This window comes from Anopheles arabiensis, chromosome 3 (genome assembly GCF_016920715.1).
Source record: "Anopheles arabiensis isolate DONGOLA chromosome 3, AaraD3, whole genome shotgun sequence".
NCBI classification, from domain to species: Eukaryota; Metazoa; Arthropoda; class Insecta; order Diptera; family Culicidae; genus Anopheles; species Anopheles arabiensis.
The window spans coordinates 87,031,765-87,057,521 of NC_053518.1; the positions used below are offsets into that span (position 1 = coordinate 87,031,765).

The following is a 25,757-nucleotide window of genomic DNA, read 5'->3' on the forward strand; positions in this document are numbered from 1 at the left end:
GTCCTATAATGGAGAGACCCTAAGGCAAGAAGAACTAGAAGGTGTCACTCCTTCAGCCAATCCATTATTGCGGTCTTGGAACTGATAACGAACTAATACCATGCCCGATCACCTACATAAACTTTAACGGTCCTGCAACACTTGCCGAGCTCGTGCCGATCGTACAACTGATTCCGAAGTTCTGGAAATGATTACTTACTCTGACCTTGACACCGATCCCCGAACCTATACGATCTTGATACCAATTTCGGACTTATTCCTAAGATCTTGTGTTATAACTCTGATGGGTCTTCTGAATAATCGGTTCTTCTCATGCTTCTTCGAACCACTACAAAGAGACAGAGACGTATGCAACTTATAGTCGATCCATGAATGAAGTTGATATCTTGCACAGGGACTACAGGGGGAATGGACCGATTTGTCCCACAGAACTATTACACTCTTGGGCAGGATTCTTTTTTCACATTTTCTTTCTTATATTTTCTTTCACATGGTATCTTTCCAAAAGCTTTTCATTCGTTTCATTCGTTGTTTATTGAACGGCAAACTGTGTTCTTCATCATTCCTCCACTATTCGGTTACTTACACTATGTACAGAGAGAGGACTCACAAACACAGGATTTTGCCGTGCATTACCTACAAAACTAAAAACAGCAAGTAGAAGTTGGCCTTACGACAAAACTACTTTCCCGTTTTATAGCCAACAAGAGAAAAGTGTTTCAACTCGTATAAACTCGCTATAAATGCTTCAAAAATTTTGACCTCGTTTTTGTATCATCTCATCTTAACAATCTCATTTAAAATGCATTAAGGCATCTTTGCTAAGCTTCTCGACACAACTTACGCTCGTACGCTACAATCTAACTAATTCTTTCTAATATCGTTCATTTTGTTCTACTATTTTGCAAGGAAGCATTCGTCAAAAACAAAAAAAAACCCTGTAGGAAGGTGGTGGCGGCCAGTTGGAAGCAAATTCGTTTGCCGCGCGGAAGGATATGTGTCTAGGTGCAAGGGAGAATCAGAGTCCTTCGAGGTAGGGGGGGAAGGGATTCCGAAAGTCAGTCTTATTCAGCATACGCGATTAGCACGAAGACACGATATCCAACTCACTGGAAATTTCGTTTCCACTCACACACACCCTGTTGTTTCGTTGTTGATCCTAAAAACAGATCATCTTCGCTTCGCTAAGCTTTTTTGTTTGTAACTCGAACTCGTTTTTCTCTAGGCACACACGTGTTGGAAGACAATACTACAGATATGACTGGGTGTATGATGGGATGGGTGGAAATGAGGTGAAAATGGGAAGCTTTTTGAGCGTACTTATTATGCCCATAAAAAAGGAGTTCTTACTAAACTAGCCTGCACTAGGGGAATTGGCCGGTATTTACAGATGAAGATGACAAAAAAAACCTCCCAGCTTCCCGACAATGGGACACTACACTACTTCTCTAATCCACACTCACACACACCAGCGCGTTTGGCTATGGCTTACGTGCTAAATTAATTAATTCGTCTATGCGGCCTAATAACGGCGATTTTGGAGGCACTTTCTGTTGGCATTTCGGTGTTACCGTGTTACCGGAACGGGGATGAGCGGGGGTAAACGGGTGGAGCAAAATACAGGTCCTTACAAATACAGCTCTCTTTACAGATCCCTTATAAACTATCCCGGAGGCGACGATCCTAGGAAGAAGTGAAGCAAAAGGCTTGGACACGACGCGCTTCACTAATGGCACAAAAAAAACCGGAAGATGGCGATGCTTGTAAAAACGGGATTCTCAGTGCACTGGGAACGAACCCCCGTCATACTCCACCTCATCATCATCCTCCTCTCGCTCGTCCACTTCCTCCTCCTCTTCCTCTTCCTCGTCATCGATGTCGCCGCCTCCGTGCTTTAACTGCTACGAGAACCCCCGCGAAGGGGAAGGTACCGGTGAGGGTGGTGGCGGCAGCGGCGAAAAGTACGTCGAACTTCGCGAGCTCGGCGACGGGGGGCAGCTTTCGGGCAGCATACCCCCAATATCACTGTGATAGTGGGAGCGGGGCGTCGGCGGCGGTGGATACGGTTCCGGATCGTAGCACCGCTCCTTGTACTTGCCCTGCAGCGATCCGCGCCGATCGTGCCCATGCCGGCCGCCGCCGCTGCCACTACCGACCGAGCTGCTAGTGCCGCCGCCCGTCGTACCGGAACCATGGCCACCACCGCCCCCGCCCCGCTGGCTGCGATTGCTTTTGCTCGTGTAGTTGGAGTCGCTCTCGTCGCACGCATCGGTCGAGCACGGCGTCGGCGGTGGCGGCTGGTTAATGATTTTGTAGTGCTTGTACGGATGGTAGCTGCTGTTGCAGTACCGGCCGGTCGAGCCGGCCGTCGTCGCCGGGGACGGCGGTGGATTTAGCGGGTACCCGATCAGGCTGCTCCCGTTCGTGGTGCTGCTGCTCGCTCCCGTGATGTGGTTCCGATCGTAGCTGCCACCGCTGGTGCGGCTGTTTAGCGTCGACATGCGTACCGCGTCCGCCACCGAGGCCAGCTTCGAGACGCGTATGTTTTTGTTCAGCCCACCGGGGGATAGCGGGGCCGCCGCCTGGTCGCATTCCTTCGGCTCGAGCCCACTGCCGCCCGTACCGAAGCGCGTGCGGAACGTTTGCAGCAGATACACCACGAGAAAGACGACCGCCACCGCCGTCACGACCACGATCAGCAGCGTGATCTTGCTCGAGCTCGGGGCCATCCGCCGGTTGCCGTATTCGCTGCAGATCTCCGGCGCCTCGTCCTCACCCTTCGCACAGTGCTCGTCCCCATCGCACACATTGTGAAACGAGATGCACACCTTGCTCGTGGGGCACTGGAAATCTTCCGGGTTCTTGCAGCAAACCGCCTCATCGTACCCGTCCAAGCACTGCGTCGTACCGTCGCACACCAGATGCTTGTCGATGCACTCGCCCGACTGGCACTTGAACTGGTCGCCCCGGCACGTCGGACAGTCCATCTCGTCCGACCGGTCCGGGCAGTCCTTCTGGCCGTCGCAGCGCCACGACGACGGAATGCACTCCTTGTTGCCGTCCCGGTCGGCCAGCTCGCTCGGTGCGGCGCAGGTAAAATGGTCCGGGCCACAGATCGGCTGCTCGCCGCAGCTGCGCCGATCCTTCAGCAGCATCAGGCCCTGCGGACAGGCGCACACGTGATCGGCCGGCGCATCGTCCGGCGAGCCGATGCAGATGTGGCTGCACTCCGCCCGTGCCGTGTTGCAGGTGTGATTGCGCAGTGCCCGATCGTCCGGTGTCCACACCGCCACAATGTCCGTCATGTGCGGGTTTTTGTGTATTTCCACCCGCCGGTTGTCGCCCTGCACCGAGATGCGCTCCATCACCGGCCGCTCGTCCAGCCAGTAGATGAACCCGTCGAGCGCGGCGATTGACGACACCATACTTATGTGCTCGGCGACCAACGTTCTCCTGTGGGGTGAGCAAGACATTATTAGACCAAACTGTGGCGTTTGTAAAAGAGTACGCCTCAACTTACACATCCTGCCCGTTGATGTCCATCGTGTCGATGCGTTTGCCGTGCGCGTAAAACAACCGATTAAGCTGCGGATCGAGCGCCAGCGCCTGTATGCCTTCCAGCTTCGTGATCAGCTCGACCCGCTGGGAACCGTCCAGCTTGGCGCGCGTAATTGACTGGGCCGAACCGACGTCCGTCCAGAACAGCAGTCGCTTCATCGGATGTAGCGCTAGGCTGCGCGGTTTCTCCGTGCGACCAATGTCCACGTTACCGATGCTCGCAATATTACCATCCAGACTGTTGGGGAAGGGGAAAGAGAACGATACGAGGTGAATCAAATTTCTCTGGAAAAGAAAGATTAGAAAGAAATACTTACGTAGTGATGTTAATGGTGTTGGTATGCGAACAGCTCCAGAAGAGTAGCCGACCGATCGGATCGATCGCCATGTCGAACGGGGAGGACGTTGGGTTGATGGATACCTTCGCGTTAGTGCCGTTATCAAACGCACGCCGAATTATGGGACCGCGTCCGTCAATCTGAACGAAAAGGAAGAATAATAGTTTAGAAGTTTTTATAAGTAGTTAATTTTTATCAACGAGAATCTTTCAAATGAATCAATGAATCCGGGAGTCAAATAATGATGCTCGAAAGGCTTACGCTTGAATATTCAAAAACACAAGACACAAAGATCATAGGTACGGAGAACCTTACGACAGAAGATTCAGATTCGAGGTCGTGATTCGAGTTGTTCTTTGTAATGTGATTCACATCATTCAAATCTACGATTCATGTTTCATGAAGCTTTGTGATAGTGATGTGATTCATGATCGAATTCATGATCGAATCGGAACATTCACAAATTGCAATAAGTATGATTCTTCAAAATTCAGATACAAATCTCCTAAGATTGATCTGCAGATTCAGATTTACATTCATGATTCACGAGCGTGATTCGAATTATTGTTTGTAAATTGATTCAAAGACTTGAATCTGCGCAAAAGTAGCTTGAAGCTTTGTGATAGTGAATTCATGATCGAATCGGAACATTAACAAATTGCAATAAGTATGATTCTTCAAATTTAGATACAAATCTTTTAAGATTGAGCTGGAGATTCAGATTCATATTCATGATTCACGGCCGTGATTCGAATTATTTATTGCAATTTGATTCACATGAATTTATCTGCGCAAAAGTTCCACGTAGCTCTGTAGTAGTGATGATCACAAATGAATATTTGAAATGAATCAATGAACGAATGTATCAAGAAATCTAAACAATTGAGGTTATTGAAGATATCCTATTGAATTTCTCAAAAACACAAATCGAAAGTCTTCCATCTCAAGATACTCAAATTGTTGATTCCAACTCTGATAAAATGAGAACCGCTAGTTCTGTCCAGAGTCGGAGTCGTCCGGAGATGTCCGGAGTCGCTTGAAGTTGTCCGGAGTTGACTGTAGTCGACTGGAGGTGTCTGGAGTCGTCCGGAGTCGTCCGACGTCGTCCGGAGTTGTTTTATGTCGACTGGAACCTTTCGGAGTCGACTGGAGTTTGCCGGAGTCGACCGGAGTCGCCCAGAGTTGTCCGAAGTCGACTGGAGTCGTCGGGAGTCGTCTGGAGTCGTCCGGAGCTGGAATCGTCCAGAGTCGTCTAGAGTAGTCCGGAGTCACCCGGAGTCACCGGAGTCGTCCAAAGTCGTCCGGAATCATCCGGAGTCGGAGTCTTCCGGAGTCATCCGGAGTCGGAGTCTTCCGGAGTCATCCGGAGTCGTAGTCGGCCCGAGTCATCCGGAGTCGTCCCGAATCATCTGGAGTCGTTTCATTTCATTTCGTTTTTTTTCTTTACGCGTGAACTTCGTATACAACTCCGACTCCGGGCGAATGCAGGTGACTCCGAACAACTCTAGTCAATTCCGAACGGCTTCAAACGATTCCAAACGACTCCGAATTTTCGCCAACTAAATCCATCACTACTTCAGATACATCACATTACTAAATTCATAAAGCTTGAGATATTTCCAAGACAGATGAGATAAGCATCACTAGTGCACGATACGTAAGACTTTTTGTTTCATATTGATATAAGTAAAACTACTCAAAAGATTCATACAGACTTGTCCTTCTTCTGACTGAAGAAATAATATTGCTAAGCGCCCTGGAAATCTACAATACGCTCCTTCCAAAATCCTTCCAACTTACCCAGTAAATATGACGCGTTAGAACATCATACTCCACTGCACGGATGTTCTTCCCCGTAACCGGCAGCGGAATGTCCGGCGAATCAGCTGTGTTCGGCACAAACCGTCCAAACGAGTTCCGCTGACTGAAGATGATATAGTTCCGCGGTGGACTGCACGAAACACGATTCGCGTTCAGCGTGTAATGCGTCGGACAGGCGCACGTCATCTTACGCTGACCCTGTGCCAGGCACAGATGCGTACAACCACCATTATTCGTGCGGCACTGGTTCGAGCCCGACTGCCGGCCGGCATGGAAAGCGAGCAGCGCATACGTGTACTTCAGATTCGTGTGCACGATCGTGCGATTGTCGCCGGTCGTTTTGTTCGCCCGTCCAATCTCATCCGTCGTCCAGTCGGCCCAGTACACCCAATCCTGATAGATGGTAAGGGCAACCGGGACGAACCGATTGCTATCCGCCGCGTCCGCCATCACTAGCCGCGTGCGCCGTTTCCCATCCCAGTCCGCACTTTCGATCCCGGTCGGTGAGCTCTGCCTCGCCCAGTACAGCCGGCGCGTGTCCGGATCGAGCGTCAAACCAATCGCATGATTAGCGCCGGAAATGATCGTTAGCAAATCCCCGCCGTCCATCGCCGCCCGCCGAATCGAATCCGAAGGCCACTCCGTCCAGTACATCAAACCTTTCCGCGGCTCCAGGATCAAGTTCTTCGGCTCTTCGATGCCCTTCCAGATCAAAATCCTTCGACTGCTCCCGTCCAATCGGGCCACCTCGATGCGCCGCGCGTCCGCATCCGTCCAGTACACGTTGTGCGCCAGCCAATCCACCGCGATGCCCTCCGGCTGCATCAGTCCCGTCTCGACGATGCGCTGCACGTCCGAACCGTTAATGTACGCGCGCGAGATGTACTTCTGCTTCTGGCTGACCCAGTAGATCCTCCGATCCGCCACATCCACATCCAGGTAGTGCGCATCGACCACATTCCGAAACGGTGCGTAGTCCGCATGGTTGTGGCTATCGATCGAAAGCCTCCCAATGCTTCCGTGGTTGGAAAACAGCAGGAAAGCGGCCGGCACCAAACACGTCCGATTGTCCCGCCCGAGCTCATAATCAAGCTGACAGCGGCACACGTAATCGCGCGGCCGGTTCAAGCACAGCTGCGAGCAGCCACCGTTGGCCACCGCGCATGGATTCGTGCCCTGCACCTCATGCAGCCGCGTCACCTTCAGCCCCATCAGCTCGGCAATGTTTTCGCCGATCGTGGCCCGCTCGGCACCGGTCAGTTTGTGCGCCCGGTCGATCGAGCGCCGCTGCCAATCGGTCCAGTACAGGTAGTCCCCGAGCAGGCTGAGCCCAAACACGTGCGGCAGATTGTCGGACAGGATCGTGTTGCGTCCCGACCCGTCCATGTTCGCTACCTCGATCGTGTCCGCCTTCGCGTCGCACCAGTAGATCTTGCGCGCCCCGACATCGAGCGCGATACCGTTCGGCCAGATCAGGTTCTGCGACACGATCAGCACACGCTCCGTGCCGTCCAGCGAGGCACGCTCGATTTTCGGCTCCTTTGCGCCCCAATCACTCCAAAACATCCAGCCGAGCGTGGGCGCTAGGGCGATCGCACGCGGCTCGACCAGATTGTCGTAGATGAGCACGCGGCGGTAGGATCCATCGAGCCGGCACACCTGTATCCGGTCTGTTCCCGTGTCCGTCCAGTAGAGGTTTCTTGCCAGCCAGTCGATCGCGAGCCCATCCGGTGCTTGTATCTCTGCCGTGACAATCTCTTCCGCTGGTCCGCCCGTTCCATCCGCCCGGGCTCGCTTGATTGCACTTTCCTCCTTGTCCGACCAGTACACGTAGTTTTCGACTGGATCGTAATCGATGGCGATCGCGTACCGAAGCTTCCCCGCTGGCAGCGGCACGATGGAATAGTCGGGCGAGTCGAGCGATATCCTGTTGATCTGGGAACGCTGCACCACGAACAGCATGTCCTGCGGTCCATCCGCACACTGCGTCGCCGTTAGCAGCTTAATCCCGGTCGGACACGCACAACTGTACCCTGCCGGCGCTACCGTCGACAGCAGGCAAAGATGGGAACAGTTGCCATTGTTGCGCCGGCAAGGATTCGACGCATCCGTGGCCGCCTCGGGCTGTAACCGGCCATCCCACGCGTGCACCGTTATCGGCACCTCCGTCTTGCGCAGCAGCTCCTTGTGCCGATCGCGCTGTATGTCGTAGTAGTGCAGCGTGCCATCCTTCCAGTCCGTCCAGAACAAAAAGTTCGCCGTGAACGTCAAACTGTACGGGTAGTCGAGGTTGCGCACCAGCGTGCGCCTGTTCCCCCCGTCCAAATCCATCACGTCCAGAAAGCGCTGATTGCCGTCGACCCAATAGATTAGCTCCTGCTCCAGATCGACCGCCAGCCCGTTCGGCCAGAATATCCGATCGTTCACCAGCACCGTCCGGCTCTGCGGGTCACCGTCCATGCTGGCCCGCTCAATCTTCGGGCTTTCACCCCAGTCCGTCCAGATCATGTAGCGGCGGGCGGGGACGAGCGCGATCGCCCGCGGCTGATCCAGATCGCTCCAGATCAGCACCTTCTGCAGGCGTGCGTTTGGTTGTTTGCCGCTACCTCCAATGCCACCACCACCACCACCAGTCACTCCTGCTCCTCCTCCTCCCATCGGTTCTAGCTGCGCCACCTCGATCCGGTTCGACTCGCCGTCCGTCCAGTACAGCTTGTCCGTGTACCAGTCGATCGCGAGACCCTCCGGCTTGTCCAGCCCGTCCGTTATCACAGTCGTCTTGCTCGTGACGCTCAGCGTGCCGTTCGTGCGGCCGCACTGTATCACCTCGAGCGTGTTCTCCGTCCAGCAGACGAGCCCGCGCGCATGGTAAAAGTCCATCGCCGAGGCTTCGTTCAGGTCCTGCAGCAGCACGTCCATCGTGTAGGTGAGCGCGTTCGTGTCCGGCTGCACCGACACGTTCAGGACGCGCAGATCGTAGTAGGTGGTGAAGAGCAGCAGGATCGTGCTGGTCGGGCTGGCGGCCGTTGCGGAGCTATAATGGTCGGCGGAAGCGACCGGTCCCAGCGCTGTGGCCGTGGCTGCATTTACACCTGCGGGGAGAGTTGGAAAAGAAAATAATAATACACGTTAGGTTAGGTTAGGTCTTGGTAGTAAGTGAGTTTCGATTGCTTTGAGTACAATTTTTGTCCGTACAAAGACGGCAAAAAATGATTTGCAATACTGAGATTTTGGTACTAGCATCATGCTCTCCACTGTACTGCCTGTACTTGTCCACCAGTTATTATCGTAATATGGATTGCAGGACTAATCATTACTGGGGGTTGCAGAAATTTTGATAATTTTCTTCATATTCTTATGGGAATTGAACTTTATTTATCAAGAAGTGGGTTTTACGGCACACTTTATGGACAGACTCATTCAAAATACAATAAAGCCTCGATTTAATGATTGATTTTTATAAACACTTTGCATACGTATTTCACCAACAACATTTTGTGGGTCGATTTATATGGTGACAATGTAAAAATGTTGCACTTTTGTGATAGAACATATTTAAGTAGAACACCTTTCAAAGTCATTGCAAGCCGCACGCACAACTTCGTTGAAGCTTTATGGGTTTCAGCTGAGTCTTGTTGGAAGCAAACACGGTCTTTTCCCAAAAGACTTTTAGCGCAAAGCTAAAATGTTGGTATATTAAGACATGCTCCAAAGATACGATAATTTTGCTAGATACACACGTTTAAACCCAATAAGAAAGTTGAGATTGATGGATACATAAAGTCTATTATTTTTTCATATTTATGGCTCAATTTTCTTGAATTAAATTAAAATTGAGAACATTAGAGTTAAACCCTAAGCTTTACTGAAGATATTAAGCACTAGCTTAATTAAAATCAGTTTTAAACATAGTGAAAAATTCTATCCCATCACAGTCTATCTCAGGCTTATGGCAGGCTCTGTCCTATCTGTGGCCACGCTATCCCAGGTATCAGACAAATATTCAAGAAGAGTTGCCGTCTGAAATGTATGAATTGTTTTAATTTACTCGTTACTCGTTAAATACTCGTTAAAATGACAATGAAATGTTAAAATGACAATATTTTTCGCAAAATATTCAGAAAAATGTAGACAATCATTGCCAGAAACATACCAATCCTTGACAAGGTGTTTAGGAAATTGTAAAGTCAATAATCTACTTCATCTTGAGCCAATAGGACTGCCAATGGATTCTACCATGAGGCTATAGGATTGACAACCTATCCCAGTTGGATACTACATTTCTCCTAACTACCATTTTTTTCTTACTCATTGTAGCGATTCTGGCATCAGACTCACAAAAAGAAAGTTCAAACGTTGGCCAGTTTTGGGTCAGAAAAAATGCGAGACGCATGATTAATAGCAAACAGCTCCTGCGACGTCGTTTGATCTACCCAACAACACCACAACAACCCAACCTACATGTGTTTCTTTTTTTTTTGGCGTTTATGTCCCACACGCGTTAAAACCAACAAACACCGTGCACAGCACAACTTCCAACTCTCCATTTCTGTGTCTGCATCCTTGTTAATTACAAGCGGCAGGAAGGAAAACGTTGATTAATAGCCCCGAGAGCTGCGCGCACTCTCTGTCATTTCACAGCAATTGCGCGTCCTGCATTCCTGTCACCATCGTCAGCACGATCATCGCAGCAGCCCACACTAATTGCCAGCTTCCGCGCGACCGGATCATCGCGCGATTGAATGCACACAGTTTAATCACAGTGGTCACTATTGGGGATCCTGCCCGTGTGCCACCGTTATTAACCGTCATTCCTGCTAGAAGAAACAACTGTTGTGGCCACTTAAGCCCATCAATGGAGGAGAGCACACGGTCGGTGTGGGATGGGAATCGATTGCAAACCCTCCTATAAATCAATCCGCAAAGGTGTGTCGTTAAGTAATCGATACTTTAAATCGATGCCATGCCCGGGTGTTCTAGGGGCAGCTGTCATGTGTGTGTGTTTCTCGCTTTATTGCTTCCAGATGGGTTCTAGGAGATGGTTAAAGAGCGCTCTCGTGGGTAATTCGATACTGAGGAGTTGTTACAATTTACACAGCTAGAAGAGACAGAAAGAGATCGGTGTCTTGCTTGGTTGTCTCGCATGATACGATCGCGGGGAGAAAAATCATGTTCTCCTCCGCCTCGCTCGAATGTGCCAAAGGTGTATCATTTATGCTCGTCCGTGGGTTGCATTATTAATTGCTAACCCTCCCCGAGGGGGCTTGAAACCAACAAGATAGTGCGCAATCCATCACCATCTCCGTAACAATATTGCCGAAGCGTTGGACAGGACGACGACGACGATGACGACGACTGCTTCCAGAAACCGTCGTATCGGATGGGACCTTTGATTATGTATGCTACCAACACATTTTTTCCTTTGCAATATATAATATCTTTTCCTGCTTTTTTTGTCTGTTTAAGATGACCACAGCAATGGTCAGTGCCGGAGGGTTCAGCAGCAACAGCAGCTGGAGCTAGTGTTTACACAGCGCAATCGAACGGCCCCATACAGAGGACGTGTATGCACATACACACTTGAGCTTCTTCTCAACACGATGACCGTACGTACGAACGCACCATACGCAAATGTCCACAAGAGTATGTCCGCCGTCCGCCCAGCTCTGCTCCTTCCTCTTCATCATACGCCGGAGGAAGGTGAGGCTGGTACGCAAGCAGCAAAAACATAAAAAATTAAACGTATTTTAAGCAAACAAAACCGTGGAGAATGAAACCTATTAGCCACTCGGTGTACCCTCCGGTTTGGAGGGTCCTTCATGCCAGACCCCCGGTCCCAGGTTTCCCCCGGGTGACCACTTTCTTGTGCGCTTTTTACCTCTACCTTCTTGTTGCATTATTGGTATATTTTCATCGATAAAATGTAACCAAAAGACTCGTTCTTTCTCGCTTTCTCACACACAGAAAATGCCAACAGTTTGGCGACATCAGTGTGCATGTGATTTTGCAATTGTAATTAGGTTTCATTATTTTTATTCAAATTCTTCCCCTCTTTACATTGCACGGAACCATAAAAAAAACAAGCGAAGGGAGAGAAAAGTGGTCCTGAATTTCAACGAGTGCGACGACAAAAACAAAGCCGAATAAATAACCGGGGGGACCAGAAGTTGTCGATCGGTTCTCGATTCTGATTTGCAAAGGTAGCGGAAGAGCGGGCGCGCGCGTTCCTTTCGCTGCATTTGCATAAGCAACATGCGCGTCTCAAGGATTGTAGCCGGAACGAACAGGCTTGCTGGTGACTGGTGCGCTACATTGAGACCAATTTCAAGGGCACAAACAGTCGTGGTAGGTAGTTGGCTGATGTAATATGCGGTGAGCTAAATCCGCTTATTGTTTAAAATGCTGCATATTTATTTTGAATTTTATTGAATAAATCCAAGCTCAGTGATCTCTTGTGGGAGGATATGATGGTCCAGAAAAGTTTAAATTTCAAATCCATCGTTAATTGGGATTTATAAAAATCAATCGTTTTTTTAATTATTATGAGTTGCTCTTACGCGTATTTTTACATAACCCCAGTTAATGATTAATAGGCTACATATGACTCAAAGTACCCATAACTTAACCTATTTATTAGTGAAAGAGAATCAGCGAGATTTGTTTTTAAAAACAACTGACGAGTCGATGCTTTTGAGGATTGAACTCTGTCTTTCGATGGCATAAGACTTACGACTTACCGATGGCTCTGTAAGGCTGTCACTCCAATAGCATGTAAAGTAAGCAATAAATACAATCGACTGGGGGTTGGTAATCTTTTTCAGACAAAAAGAAAGCACTTCAGAAGCTGCTGATTATTATATAAATAGTCTTGTACTATCATTTCGTTGAAAGTAAACTAGATCACTAAAAATAATGTATCACGATATTACTATGTCAACCAATACATCGATTAGAAAATAATATTCAAACAGGAATATCAGGAAATAATACTCAAATAGTCAAATAAATAATAATAATTTAACAAGTAAAATGTGTATCAGAAACGTAATTTTGTACAACATCATATATAATTCAGTGTTGGCTATCTCATTCATTTCCCTATATCGTTAAACAGCATTTTCACTCTCCTTTTCAACCATCCCACGATATTAAACTCCGTATTTAATAGCATCATGTAAAAAATTCTCTCTTTTTCTATATCCATCATCCTATCCTATACTAAGTACAGGATCTTCATATCATCGCAATAACCAGCGTCGAGCCTACTTTACACACATCCAGGCTCTCTGGTACTGTGGTACAAGAGCTCCAAATCTGCTGCAGCACAGGATGTACACTCTGCGAATACTGTGTACTCCTTGCCCTTCATACACACACCTACCTACCACGTCGCGAATGCGCTACTTGAAGCCTTATTTCACACTTGAACCACCTTTCGAGGACTAGCGCGAACCCATCCCGCAAGCGAGACGCAGTCTCACGACACAGTACTTCACAACATCGGCAAAATGAAGAGAGAAATAACACTTCATCCCTGTACCAAAAAAACCAAAAAACAAAAGTCCCGAAGATATGTGAGGAAACTGTTCACACCTTTCTCCTTCATCTTCGTCATCGATTCTCAACACCCCGCAATCGGATGGTGTGCAAGAGATCCCCAGGGCCGGAGCGCGCAATCCGTGCGGTTCCAAACCGAAGCTCCGAATCTCAGACAGGCTCGTCCGCCTATTTTCAATGGCACGTACTCAGGTTACACAGACGGGTTCGTCCGGGGGGCTCGGGGTTTGGTTCCACGGTACAAACACAAGACGCAGAAGAAGAGGGCAAAAAACCTGATCTCTTGTTGTGTTCGGCATCACGGTTCAATTTCGTCGCCTTCCAAACGTTTGCTTGCGCTTGTCCCCCCGCGCACGTGAGGGATTTTCACCAGCTTCAACGCTACTCAAGGGTCAAGTAGTTCTCCGCCCTGTTTGCTTTACACGCGTCCCCCGGACAACGGCACCATGTCTGGGGCATGCATTTCGCATAAGCCGCACGACGTCTAGGTACTTGCTTAAGATAACCGACACGGCACGACAACAAAAGGCTAATTTCGTAACGCTGATGTACTGAGGGTTGAAGCAGTGTAAGTGGAACAAGAACTAAGCTGAAGGGGGTTTTATATTATAAAGCTACGGAGCACTGCTCAACATGTAATTCCGTAACAAAATCTGGATGTAAAAAGTGTTTGATCTCTATATAATTTACTTTTAAAAGCAAAAGTGCGAGTGCCGAAGCGTCAACAACTATTGAAATAATCGACCACAGCAAGACACCTAACGAAAGATTTAAATTTTCAGCCGCTTGTTATCGTTCCACCGCAAATGGCGGCAGGTGTTAGAGAAAGGTGTGCAATATCGCGCGATTGCACCACACTGAGGGGTATGAGAAAAGATCAACACCACGAAATCCGCCTCCAGCGCCATTTTCGGGTACCTTCACTTTACCGTTCCGGTCTTATTTATGGTCTGGCGGATGGATCGATCGAACCCCGACGCCACACTGCACTGATTTCCCACATGCCGAGAGAGCATTACGAGCACTCACGTTCGGGAGCAGACTGATGAATTGATCGATGGGAGCCTACGGTCCGGCCGGCTGCTTTTGCATTTATATTTTTAGCCAGTCAGTGCGCGTTGATTTGTTCCTGCTTCCTGTGCTCCGCGCGTGGTGTGCAATTCGTCCCAACCATTGCGTAGGACTTTCGGCTGTTTGATGTTGTTTTTCCGACCCCATACCCCTGCGGAGAGATGCGATTTGCAAGCTCTTTCACGCGCACTGAAGAACGTACCCGTTGCGGTGGTTTGCACCATGAATGACGACCTCCAAAAGAATGTTAGTGTGTTTATTTTTATTTTATTTTGCTAGTATATTAATCAATCAGTGAGGGCGCAATTCTTCAGTAAGCGGTATGTGCGCGTTGAAAGCAAAGTATTTAACATCGAAAAAGCGTTTTAATGTAGGAACAGAAGATGTATCTTCTTCTCTTCTATAGAACAACAACGTGTGGAAGTGGAAAATTCATTAGATTTCATTAGATATTATATTAATAATAGCTACTTATTACTAATTATAATATGACTAACTTTTTGATATATAATAGCAGACATTTGATGGCAGATAGCTTATAAAAACCACTTGATGTAAAAATCAATTCTGACAAATTTTTTGACTGATACAGACTAACAAATTTGCTCTTTTAACGTAATGGATCAAATTAAATGCCCGAATTGGAATACTAAAGATCGATGTACTAAGAATGTTTTGCTACAATCTGAAGTTACAGCCCTTCCTGTGCATTGTTTAAGGTTCTAACAATGTTCCAAACTAGTTTGTTAACGTTTAAATTGCGTTGAATTTGTCATTTGACGCTATTTGTTGACATTTATTTGAATTCTGATAAAACATTAACGAATCTTATAAACATTGTGCTTGTTATTAGTCGCGATTTCTAATTGAAGAACATTCCTGGCAGTGTATTTTGAATATTCTTATCAGGAAATTCAAATCCTATAAGTGAAAACTCGAACCGATTTGAATCAATGTTAAATATTCTAATTGAACGTGAATATGATGGAATTTGTACCAGCAAACATTGGAGCTCTGCAAAAGCCATACTTGTACAGCTGTGCTAATTAAACACTTGCTAGAACGAATGAAATATGGCAGAAAAGTCAAATATTACACACAAACACATACAACTCCTCATCAGAATTTATATTTCATTCCCAGTCAAAAGTGAAGTTTTGGTTGGAAAAATGAATTGGCCTCCCAGACACGTCAAAACCACACTCTACCCACTGCTGGAAATTCCCGAGCATGGAAATTTCATATACAACATGAATACCACCGTCGTCCTCCATGTACCGCATGCTCCCTCCTCTTCCGGAGCACATTCTTGGGCCGGATTCGTTTCGTTCCGGCGGCGTATTTCAGGAACACGCATTAAAACACGCTCTCCTTTGATGTTGTGCTGCATCGGAACCCCGGGACCATATAATTGACTCCCACTACTGGCTTCCCTCGCGGTGGCGGTGTTGTGTTGTCTGTGGTATGCCGGCAGCACGATGAAAGCAAGCAGCTGCTCCACTGTAGCACTGTCCCCACACATTCTATCAGGCTTGCACCTATCCATTTCTAGCGCACAAAGTCTCTTCCGGTGTCCAGGGCGTATCAGAATCAGTCACAAAAGATGCAATTTCATGCACTGTGCTTGTGTGTTTGAGACTGCATGTTGTTGATTTTTTTCATGAGTAACTCACTGTGCATTTTGCAAAACAAATACCCTAAAAGTGACGTAGGAGAAGTGGAGAATGAATCTAATCGTCTTAACGGAAGGTGACGTCACATTTTCCTTTGTACATGGCGCAATTTCCCTATACATATATACCGCCCAGCAAACGGGAGCAAACCCAGCCTTTGATCTACGGCCAGCGATCATCCATGACCTGCCGGCGGGGTCCCCCACGAGCCACAACCAAGGACACCGACACATTAAAGCGCGGGACACCGCCACTGGAAGCCCACCTTGGACGCCCACCAAAATTGTTGGTACAGTTTTCCGAGGCCCAACCAAGTGAGCCGTTTTAAACGACAACAAAAAGACCGACACCCATTTCAAACACTGCCCACGGTAACAAAGGAGGGTGGGGGGGCCAACCGACCCAGTTGACACTGCGTGACAGAGAGGAAAAGGCGGTAGAGGGAGAAATCGGCGGTAAAATAGAACGACCGAGGCCCAGAGCAATGATGTGTGCTTGAGGTGTATTTATATTTCCACACCGGGGCAATTCCGGGAGCCACCGGTGTCTATTTCCCTAGCTCGCAGGCACACATCGCACTGTGTCTGCGGAAAACAAGGGGGCGCGCGGCAGCTAAATGTTTACCGAAGCTGCGGCATAAACATTGCTGCGATGGGGCTAACCGGCGGCACGGCCGTTTTAAGATGTGCCCGTTGATTTTTTTTGTTCTTCTTCTCTCTAATGCAAGCAAAACACTGGAGCGGAGGTGGCCAACAGTTCCCAAAGCGGGCCAGACCAAGGAAATTAAAGCAAAAAAAGCCGCAGCAAACGCAATGGTTATCAGAATTCGGTGGCAATCATTCACATTTATTTGGCGTTTACTTCAACCAGTTTTTTGTAGACTTCTCGTTTGTTTTTAATAATCAAGTTCTAAACAAGATTCAATGTGTAAGCAATGATAAGGGGAGAGAGCATTTGCCGAATAATCATCGACTGCAGTGTAATTGAGATAGTAGCAGGCAAAGCGCAATTTATTAAGGGAAAGCGGGGCAAAATGGTTAGGTGGAGCGAAATGATCACCTGAAGTATTGACCAATTAACAAGTTTAAAATGACTTCTCATGATTGAAAAACATCAAATGTAATGTTTAAATCACATCATGAACGTTTCAATAACATAAGATTTCTCATGTCTTCCTTCATAAGATAAGAAAGAATTTAGCAAATAATTAGAGAAAAAAGAGATTTGTAGCCAGGTGCATGCCAATCAGCTATGAAATTACGTGAAAAAGTAACCATTTTAATTTAATATATTTTTTTTAAGTTAAAGCTAGTCAAATGTTTGGCAAACTTTAGGCCAAATGGTCGTTCCAGCTTGTCGGTATGTTTTGACAGGAGCAAAATGATAACGCTGTGGTGTAAGCAAAGGTCACTACAATATATGTATTTGTTTTACCTAAATAATACTATACTGTATAAATATGTGTATAAATAAATAATACTATATTTAATACAAAACGTAAATCTCTACCCTTACAATTCTACTTAATTGTAAGAGCTTGACCAAAAGCCTAAAAATCAATTTTGCTCCTTTGTTTTGACGTGTTTTGACTTTTTGTGTATGACTGTTTTGCTCCATAGCGAGACCATTTCATACATTTACATTTATTGCTAATACGTCTACTACTCATTTTGTTTCAAGAATAAGACATTTAAGCAACGATTGCCGTCAAAATATCAGTGTAAAGTGGTTTACCCAATGAGATATAGAACAAACTCCTGAACAGCGCCATTTTGCCCCACTTTGGCCTACATTGCTAATTGTTACGCATTCATTTTTGCATTAAACAATTCAATCCAATAGTAAAAGATTCATTTTTATTTATTTGAAACCTTAAAAACCTTAAAAGTATTGGACATGGTTTAAGATTCAAATAAATCAAAACAAATATAAAACAAACAAAAAAAAAAACACTTGGAAAGAACAGAATACATATACAAAACAAAAGAGCATATTATAAAGAGCAAAGCATGAAATTATTTTTAAAAAATGAGAAAATCAGAAAAATCAAACAAATTAATACAAACAAATTTAATGTCCCTTTTCTTACAATTCCTGAAAGTTTAATGAACTCTATATGATTATTATGTTTGTATTTTTTTAAATAGATGCTAGCATATAGCTCAGATTTGCTGGCCAATTTCAAACTTAAAATGTTGGCCATGCAAAGGCATGAAAATACAAAAATACCATAGAATTAAATATAATATCATTCTACTGTTAGTAAAAAAAAGAACCGTCTCGAGCCGTCCAAAAACAAAGAAAACACAAGAAATCTAGCACATAGTTAAAGGCATAAGTAACCAATGAAAGATGATAATTTGGTAAGCATGATGTAAGAATGGAAAACAAAGAAAGAAGAACAAAAAGCAAAAAGGAGAAAACTCAAGTCAAAAAAGGAAATCGAAAAATTCGAAAATCAATATGATAGAAACGAGACGGTCACTAAACGATCAATCAGTCCTCCACTCGTTCGATAAAGAGAGGAGCCAGAGAAGAGCCAGAGCCAGAGCAAGAGGCGAGCGATGAAGGCGGACCCACCTCCCTCTTCCTTCGTTCGATTAACGATCTCAATCCAATCAACGGATGCTGCGCGCATGGGCAAACCTGAACACACCAACACCAGCACGAGCAACAACACACCGGCACTGTGTGTAATCCCCCTCTTACCTCTCACTAACGAGCAGCAGTACCAGTGAGATTTCTTCGATCTTCAGGACCTTGGCTGAAGACAAAAAAAAAAGAGGTAAAGTGAAGAAGGCACGACACGACGTCGCTGGGACACATCTTGTTAAGCCTTTACAACTTTTCAATCACCTTTTTCCCACTCGTTTCCTTCATATGCTCGTTTTTCCCTTGTCCCGTGTTCTTTCTTCTGTTTTGCCTTCTTTTTTTTTTTCAACAACCCAGCCTTTTTCCCTTTTGATCATCAATGATTATCTTCTCTTTATGTGTTCCTTAGCTCTCCGGTTGCGTTTTCGAAATGTTGCATATTCTTTGGTGTTCTTCTTCTTCTTCTTTTTTTACCTTTCTAGCACACTCTCTGGACTTTTTTCTTTTCTTTCCCACTCATTTTTTTTACTCTTTTATTTCACCTTTGTTTTGTTCTTTTATTCGTTCGTTTTATCCCTGCTCGCCAAACACTGCACGACCACTGCTGCTTATATCACCATTTTCGAGGATTTCCTTACGATCAATCTCGTCGTCTCCGGGGCACCTGACCGGCGGTCGTGTTCCCCAATCCGATCGATGGTGTCGTTTGCTGTCCAATTTAATTGCCCATTTTACGCTAACAAACCATTCTCTCGCTCTCTCTCTCTATCTCCCTTGGCTGTCTTGGGGTCGGCTTGCGTCGTCTTAATTCTGACCGAGTAAAGAGGAAGATCCCCACCTCCTTTCCTTCCCTGTCCATCTGTAATCATTCGGTCGTTAAAATAAACATATAAGCAAAAAAAGAAAGCACGCACACGGTGTGTGAGTCGCAAAATCGATCATTTAAAGGCAGCAACGAACAAGAAACATTAAACCTGCCCCCAGTGCCCATAAATTAACCGAATATTATGTAGAAATAAACAGACAAAAATGGCAACATAAAGTGTGTGTGCAGGAACCAGTAGAAAGAACAAGATTTTACGCCAAACTTTATCACTTTTGCATCGTAATGCAGGAAGCTTCTCGTCCTCCGTGTCCTCCAGCTCAAACTTGGAGGTTCGTGCGATGCAAGCAGTGTTTAGTTTTATTTGTTTTTTTTTTTTGCATTCTTGTTTACTTTTTCCTCTCCTGCTTCCCCAACACGCCCCTCAGGCCTCAGGCCCGGAATTTCTCCTGCGACACACACAGATACACAATAAATTTTGTGTTGAATATATATTTAATATTCAATCGACGTGGGGAATGCGGAAGGTGCAACACAAATCAGCCGTCAAACAAAAAGGCGAACGCACGCGACAACAAAAACGACAACCAATATTCATGTTTATGCTAATTCGAGAGTCGCGCTGCGGTGTTGTTTTACCGTCCTTCTTCGCGGGGTTTTTTTTTGTTTGTTTGTTTGTTTGTTTGTTCATGCAGTGCACTCTCGTTAGGACACTTCCTGTGGTCAAGCTCGGTTGGAATTTGTGTTGATCGTCATCAGCGTAGCGAGCCGCCAGCGATGCACACTTTAATTATTAACCATTTCTTCTTCCATGCATATGGAAATCTCGGTGCCAGAGGCACAGTGTTTGTGGATACGAATGGTCTACTTTTGATTGAAAAAGTTGTTTCAAAGGTTCAGATTTCAAAATTCAAAATCTCACTTCATCTTGAAGTTGGTTTCGTAGTACATATATCAATTCAAAACGGTTTAAAATCAGACGATAAATCTAGCATACACCATAGCGTCCTAAATACGAACTTGTTATACCGACCAACTTTCAATTGTAAAATACAAAAAAAGGCAAAAAAACTGATTTCAATAGTTAAAGCCTAGCTTTCTTCTTGAACATATTATAAAAAAAACTATGTAAAAACTCAATCAACAAGATCAATAACGAGAACAAAACGAACGAAACATAATAAGGACATAAAGCAAGGTAACCCCAAAGACCTCATGAGTTCATTAAATAAATGATCTAGCAAATTATTAAATTTATAGCGCATAAACAATAACTGCATATAATTACAGATAAGGATCACGGAAACTGTCATTCATTATGCCGTACGGTGTGTCTCCCCGCTTGTTACGCCCCACCTGGCCAGTGCATTTTCAGCTCTTGTTCTCTCCCCCCATCCTCAGCATCCGCCAGGCGACGATCACGAGACACTGAAAATTATGTACATTTCCCCATAGCCATAATTTAATTTGAATCCTAAATGAACCTTCCCAAACACAAGACGGATAAAGTGAAAATTGTCTTCTTCGCTGCTGAAACCATATTGCCAGGGAGGGGAAGAACAGGGGACTGGCGTATACCACCAGCATAATAATTCAACATGCAACGAGCCTCATGTTCGCTCGTCTGCCTTTCGCGTGTGTTTCACTGTTCTTGCCTTGCGATGAAGGATATCACTGCGCCCAACACATCTTTCGTCGTCGTGTCGTGATCAGGGGCGTCCTGAGACTGCGTTCAGTGTGTCTACACGCGTGTGTGTGTGTGTGCATTGTGGGGGGCAAAGATTTTATGTGTTCTTACTTTGGGGCACACAGTCTTTCCAAAACCCAGCTGCCAACCAGTTACCGGGCCCGCTAAATTCATCATCGGTTCCACCTCTTTAGTCGACTCGTTCGCTCAAGAACCTGAAGCTCCGTTTGACGACCGACGTCGTGTTTGCGCGTTTCGGGAAATATTATGCGCGAAATAAAACGTATGATCATCATCACTTAACTTGTCTTGTTATGTTTTACTCATTATTATTTCCCACTGAGGTAGGTATGGTTGTGTCTGTGTGGATGTTAAACCTTTTTTTTTGTATTTTTTAAAGTTCCATTCTAACCAAAACTTGAAGGTGGCACACTACAACTCCAATATGGTGCTGGTTGCTAAAGAAAGTGTGTACGACTTGTTGTTTTGCTGACTGCTGGCTGCTGTAGGTTGAAATCTCTCTCTCTGTCTCTCCCTCTAGCACGAGTGGAAAGACACTGGGTGGGAAGTTTGGGAAGCGAATCTTTACGATCTTGACCGCCCAGCCTGCACACAGATGATGATGGAGAAGAAATGCGTTTTTTTGTTGGTCGGTGTGTTGTTTTTTGCGCTTTTCGCACACTACACTTCTCCCCATCGGCCGACGTGAGCTCATCATCAGGCGGCCTGTGCTCGCGCGGCACGATCATATCTGCCACTTGTTTAACGAAATCGTGCCGTTTTGGAAACACTTCTCAAAATGGATGAACATGATCTCGCCATCTGTGCGATTGAACGAGTCTAATTTATTTTTCGATCACCGTTTCGGACCAGTTTCTTTTGGACACTTATTGTTCGCAATGTGAAATATTCTTTGATCAATATCGAGTCTGGAGTGTGTGACACTGTGAATTGATCTTCAAGTGCAAACATTTAGCTGGTTGGTTTGACACCTAGGACACCGCGCTTGTGTGTAAACCGAACGGCTTCAGTTGAATGATGCAGTGCGAGGTGAGAATTAAGACATCGCCTCACATTGGAATATACGCGGTCATGCTTCGATTGCCTTTAGCAAAGTACACACCCGAACGCTGGTGTTAATCGAAGCTGTTTACCATTGTGATTATACTTATTTTCATTGTGATGATCTTTTGGAGTCTTGACTCAACGACAGACGGCAGAGTACGGCATGTTGCTGGCATACATGAACGAAATAAACAGATCATCATGCTTTTCGTTTAAACAAATATTTTAGATAACATTTATAGATAACCAAAAAAGGATTTCACAATCGTAAAGTGGGATAGAGTCTGTAGAGTTATCGACTCAACCCAATAAATCCGGTTCGAAGGACCATTGTTTGAAGTCTAGCAAACGAGCTTGAACGAATTCCAGACAGCAAATATAGACGTGCAATTTCAACACTTCAAAAGATGTATTCTTCAACTTCAGACAGCAAATCAGGTATTTTGAAATCATAGGAAATTAGTAGTTTATTGCCAATTTGGCCCGACTTTGGATTTGAATAAAGGAAGTATACTGATTCCGCTTTATTTCCAAGTTGTCCAAAAGTGTCTGACGTTTAGTAGTTTGTTAACAAGTGATCGAAATTCTAGAAAACCTAGGAAGAAGAACCTCTGAAAAGGACACTATCAAATTCTATTTGTTACATTGGTAAAACAAATATTCAATAGCCTCGATAGGTAATTGCGCGTCAGCAAGATGTACAGGAAATCTGTCTCGCCCTCTGTGTCGCCATTGCTGTCAACGAAGCTAGCTTATCGAAGGCTTATTAACGTTCATTGTACAATCTCTCTAGACAGGCAAAGAGGAGTGCAAAGATTGGAGACTCTTTTATTATTATAACCGTGTATTATACACAGATGTGTATTGAGAACTTACCAAGATCGAGGAAACAGTCTAATGACACGGAATATATAAAAAAACTGGAACAAGAAACTACTTTCTAGTCGGCAACGAAGCATTGTATGCAAATTACGAACAGACCGGCTTCTCGCCGTATAAAACCCACCTTAACTCTTGGTTTTACACAGCGGCCTCAAGTGGTGACACTTGGAATTAGCTCGCTCAAACCGTTCAACCAACCGAGCAAACCACCACGGCAAAAGCATGATTTTGTGCAGTTTTCGTTCCCGTCTAGTTAACTGCAAAATCCCAATTTATCTCCCTCGTTACCACCTAGAACGCTGCTCGTCTGCTACCGGTCGTTATGCAACATTACCACCGCCCGTCTGTCAGATGTTGCCAGCCAAGCTGTCAAAACTTTGACATTTCTCACCCGTGAAACGCCAAACGATGGGTTCTTTACAGGGTAGTAGAAATTACTTCCAAAGGATGTGCTCCGAAGCGTTGACGTTGGTAATTGTGACGGTTGACGGTGCCGTTGTGCCGACGGTGTACCTAATAAGCCCAATCATTACAACCTTTCTCTTCTACGCCGTCCGGTTTGCATCTCGACCACGCAGACACACACAAGACAAAAGAGAGAGAGAGAGAGAGAGAGAGAGAGAGAGAGAGAACCAGCATTAACGAAACACCTTCTCCGGCAGGGGAGATGGGGCAAATTTAGGAACCCCAAAGCTCTTGTCAGTCAATTGATCAGTCAGCCATGGAAGACTCCAGCCAAAACAATGCCACACACACGCATGCAATATATCTCGTACGTATTTATTTCAGTAATTGAATCGTTTGCACATCGTTCTACCGTTTGCACCAAGAGCCTGCCTGCCTGCCTGCAGAGGTAATGGAGCGTCAAGACAAATGCGTCTTACAAGCCATGGTTCGATCGTTAGAAGATCGCCAGCAGCAATGAGAGAAGGTTTCAAGGCCCAAAAGGCCTAACAGGATAGGAACACAGTGAGTTGGGGAAAAACGGTAGAGCTGGAGCGGGAGACGCATGGAAGCAGCCAGAAGTTCGAGAGTAATTGCATTGATTGAATCCAATTTTGCGCCAGCTGGACCGGAGTGAAGGAACCGGTCAATGATGGCGTGCATCCTTGCTTGGGGCGCTTGTTTGGGAAGCAATTGGGTTGCTTTCGGGAGAATATTGGTACAGTTGGCACGCCATCATACAAAATGGTTTGAAAGATACTGCAAATACTGATTTATCACAAGGCTACAAATTTTATTAAAAAACAACAACATTCTGTTCTTACACATTGGCATAGCTAGTGTCAATTTAATCACGAGATAGCAATGCTATCCGCTTGAACGAGATAAAGGATAAACACCTCTTAATTAAGAGCTGGTTAATCTCTTAATTAATGGACGCCGTTATCTTGCATTCGTGAGAAAAGTTTCAACAACCTTTAGGTATTCTTCCTAGGCTTTTTGCAAGTTTTAGTGTTTGATTTAACAGATAAAAAGCGAACCGAAGTCTACTCTACTATTTATTCATGATTTAAACGCAATTCTATTCCTCACATTTTCGAACCATAGACGTCACCCATATTTATCACCAGATGTGTTTGACGATCCACACAAAGCCTAGGCGTGCAAAGACAAACAAACGGTGTGCCAGATTGTGCAAACATCGCAACTCTCGCAGTGCTGGGGAAATGCAAATATTAGTCAGTTTTGCGATTTTTTTTTTTGCTTTGTTTTTGGTGTGTAGGATACATTTTTGCATCTCTAAAACTTATCTATTTGCCGTGCTATTAAAATTCTGCCCCATTGCACGAGCTATTTTTCGTTTCGGTCAATATTGGTGTTGGATTAACAGCGTTAAACTGTTCAATGTCACCTTGACAATGGTGGAGGGCAGCCGGGGACTTTAAACGGATGATCACTTAAAAAAACGTCTCACCGACTTTGCCAGCTTATAGGTGCCAACTTAGCAGAAAAAGGTGAAGGGAAAGAATTTGACGTTGTTGAAGTGCAAACAGACGTTCATCTGTTTTGTTTGGAATTGAAATAACGTGTTAAGGATATATCAAATAAGCAAGAGCAATTTCACACTGCACTTTCAATATATTAAAACTTGTTACACAGGAATTGGAGTGTTACATTTTTCGTGTTTGAATATATTATATCAGTTGACGACTGTACTACGAGACCGGCTATACACATAACAGATTGAAAAAATATTGAAAAGTATCCTCATGATGTTAGAGATAACTGTCGGGGCTTTATTAAACGTTAGCTTGAACAAAACGCGCTAATCATCCAACACATATATCGCGCTAAGTCGCACACATATAGATATAAATGAATATAAATATAAATGGTTATATACACTCCGCAAATCCTTGGAAATTAAATTCAATCGTATCAGACAAGAGATATTTTAGTATCAATTATAACAGAAACATATGTTACATCAACTGGCTAAACTGGATAAAGATAGAGGAGAAAGCTCTTTGTAGCTCTGCATGCTGATAGTAGATCTGAAAGCTCAATGTAGCTCACATTATTGCTCTGTAAGCTCATTGTGACTCCGAAAGTCCAAATTAGGTTCCGAATACATTCAATATAGCTCGGTAGAGACAATGTACCAGTTCACTTTCAATTTAACTCTGCGCCCTCAATGTACCTCTGCACCCTCAATCTACCTCTGTAAGCTCAATAGACCTCCGACG

The 25,757-nt window shown here is 45.5% G+C and overlaps 1 protein-coding gene across 1 annotated transcript in view; it reads right to left on the minus strand.

Annotated features, from left to right (window-relative positions):
* Positions 1-509: 509 nt before the first annotated feature.
* The window catches only part of LOC120901541 (low-density lipoprotein receptor-related protein 6), a 33,080-nt gene continuing 7,832 nt past the window's right edge, over positions 510-25,757 (minus strand). Inside the window, exons 2-5 of the mRNA XM_040309567.1 lie at positions 5,697-8,809; positions 3,876-4,036; positions 3,521-3,796; positions 510-3,453 (exon numbers count right to left, since the gene is read on the minus strand). Coding sequence (XP_040165501.1) covers positions 1,902-3,453; positions 3,521-3,796; positions 3,876-4,036; positions 5,697-8,809 — 5,102 coding nt within the window. The 3' untranslated portion in view covers positions 510-1,901. The remainder of the gene's footprint in view (positions 3,454-3,520; positions 3,797-3,875; positions 4,037-5,696; positions 8,810-25,757) is intronic.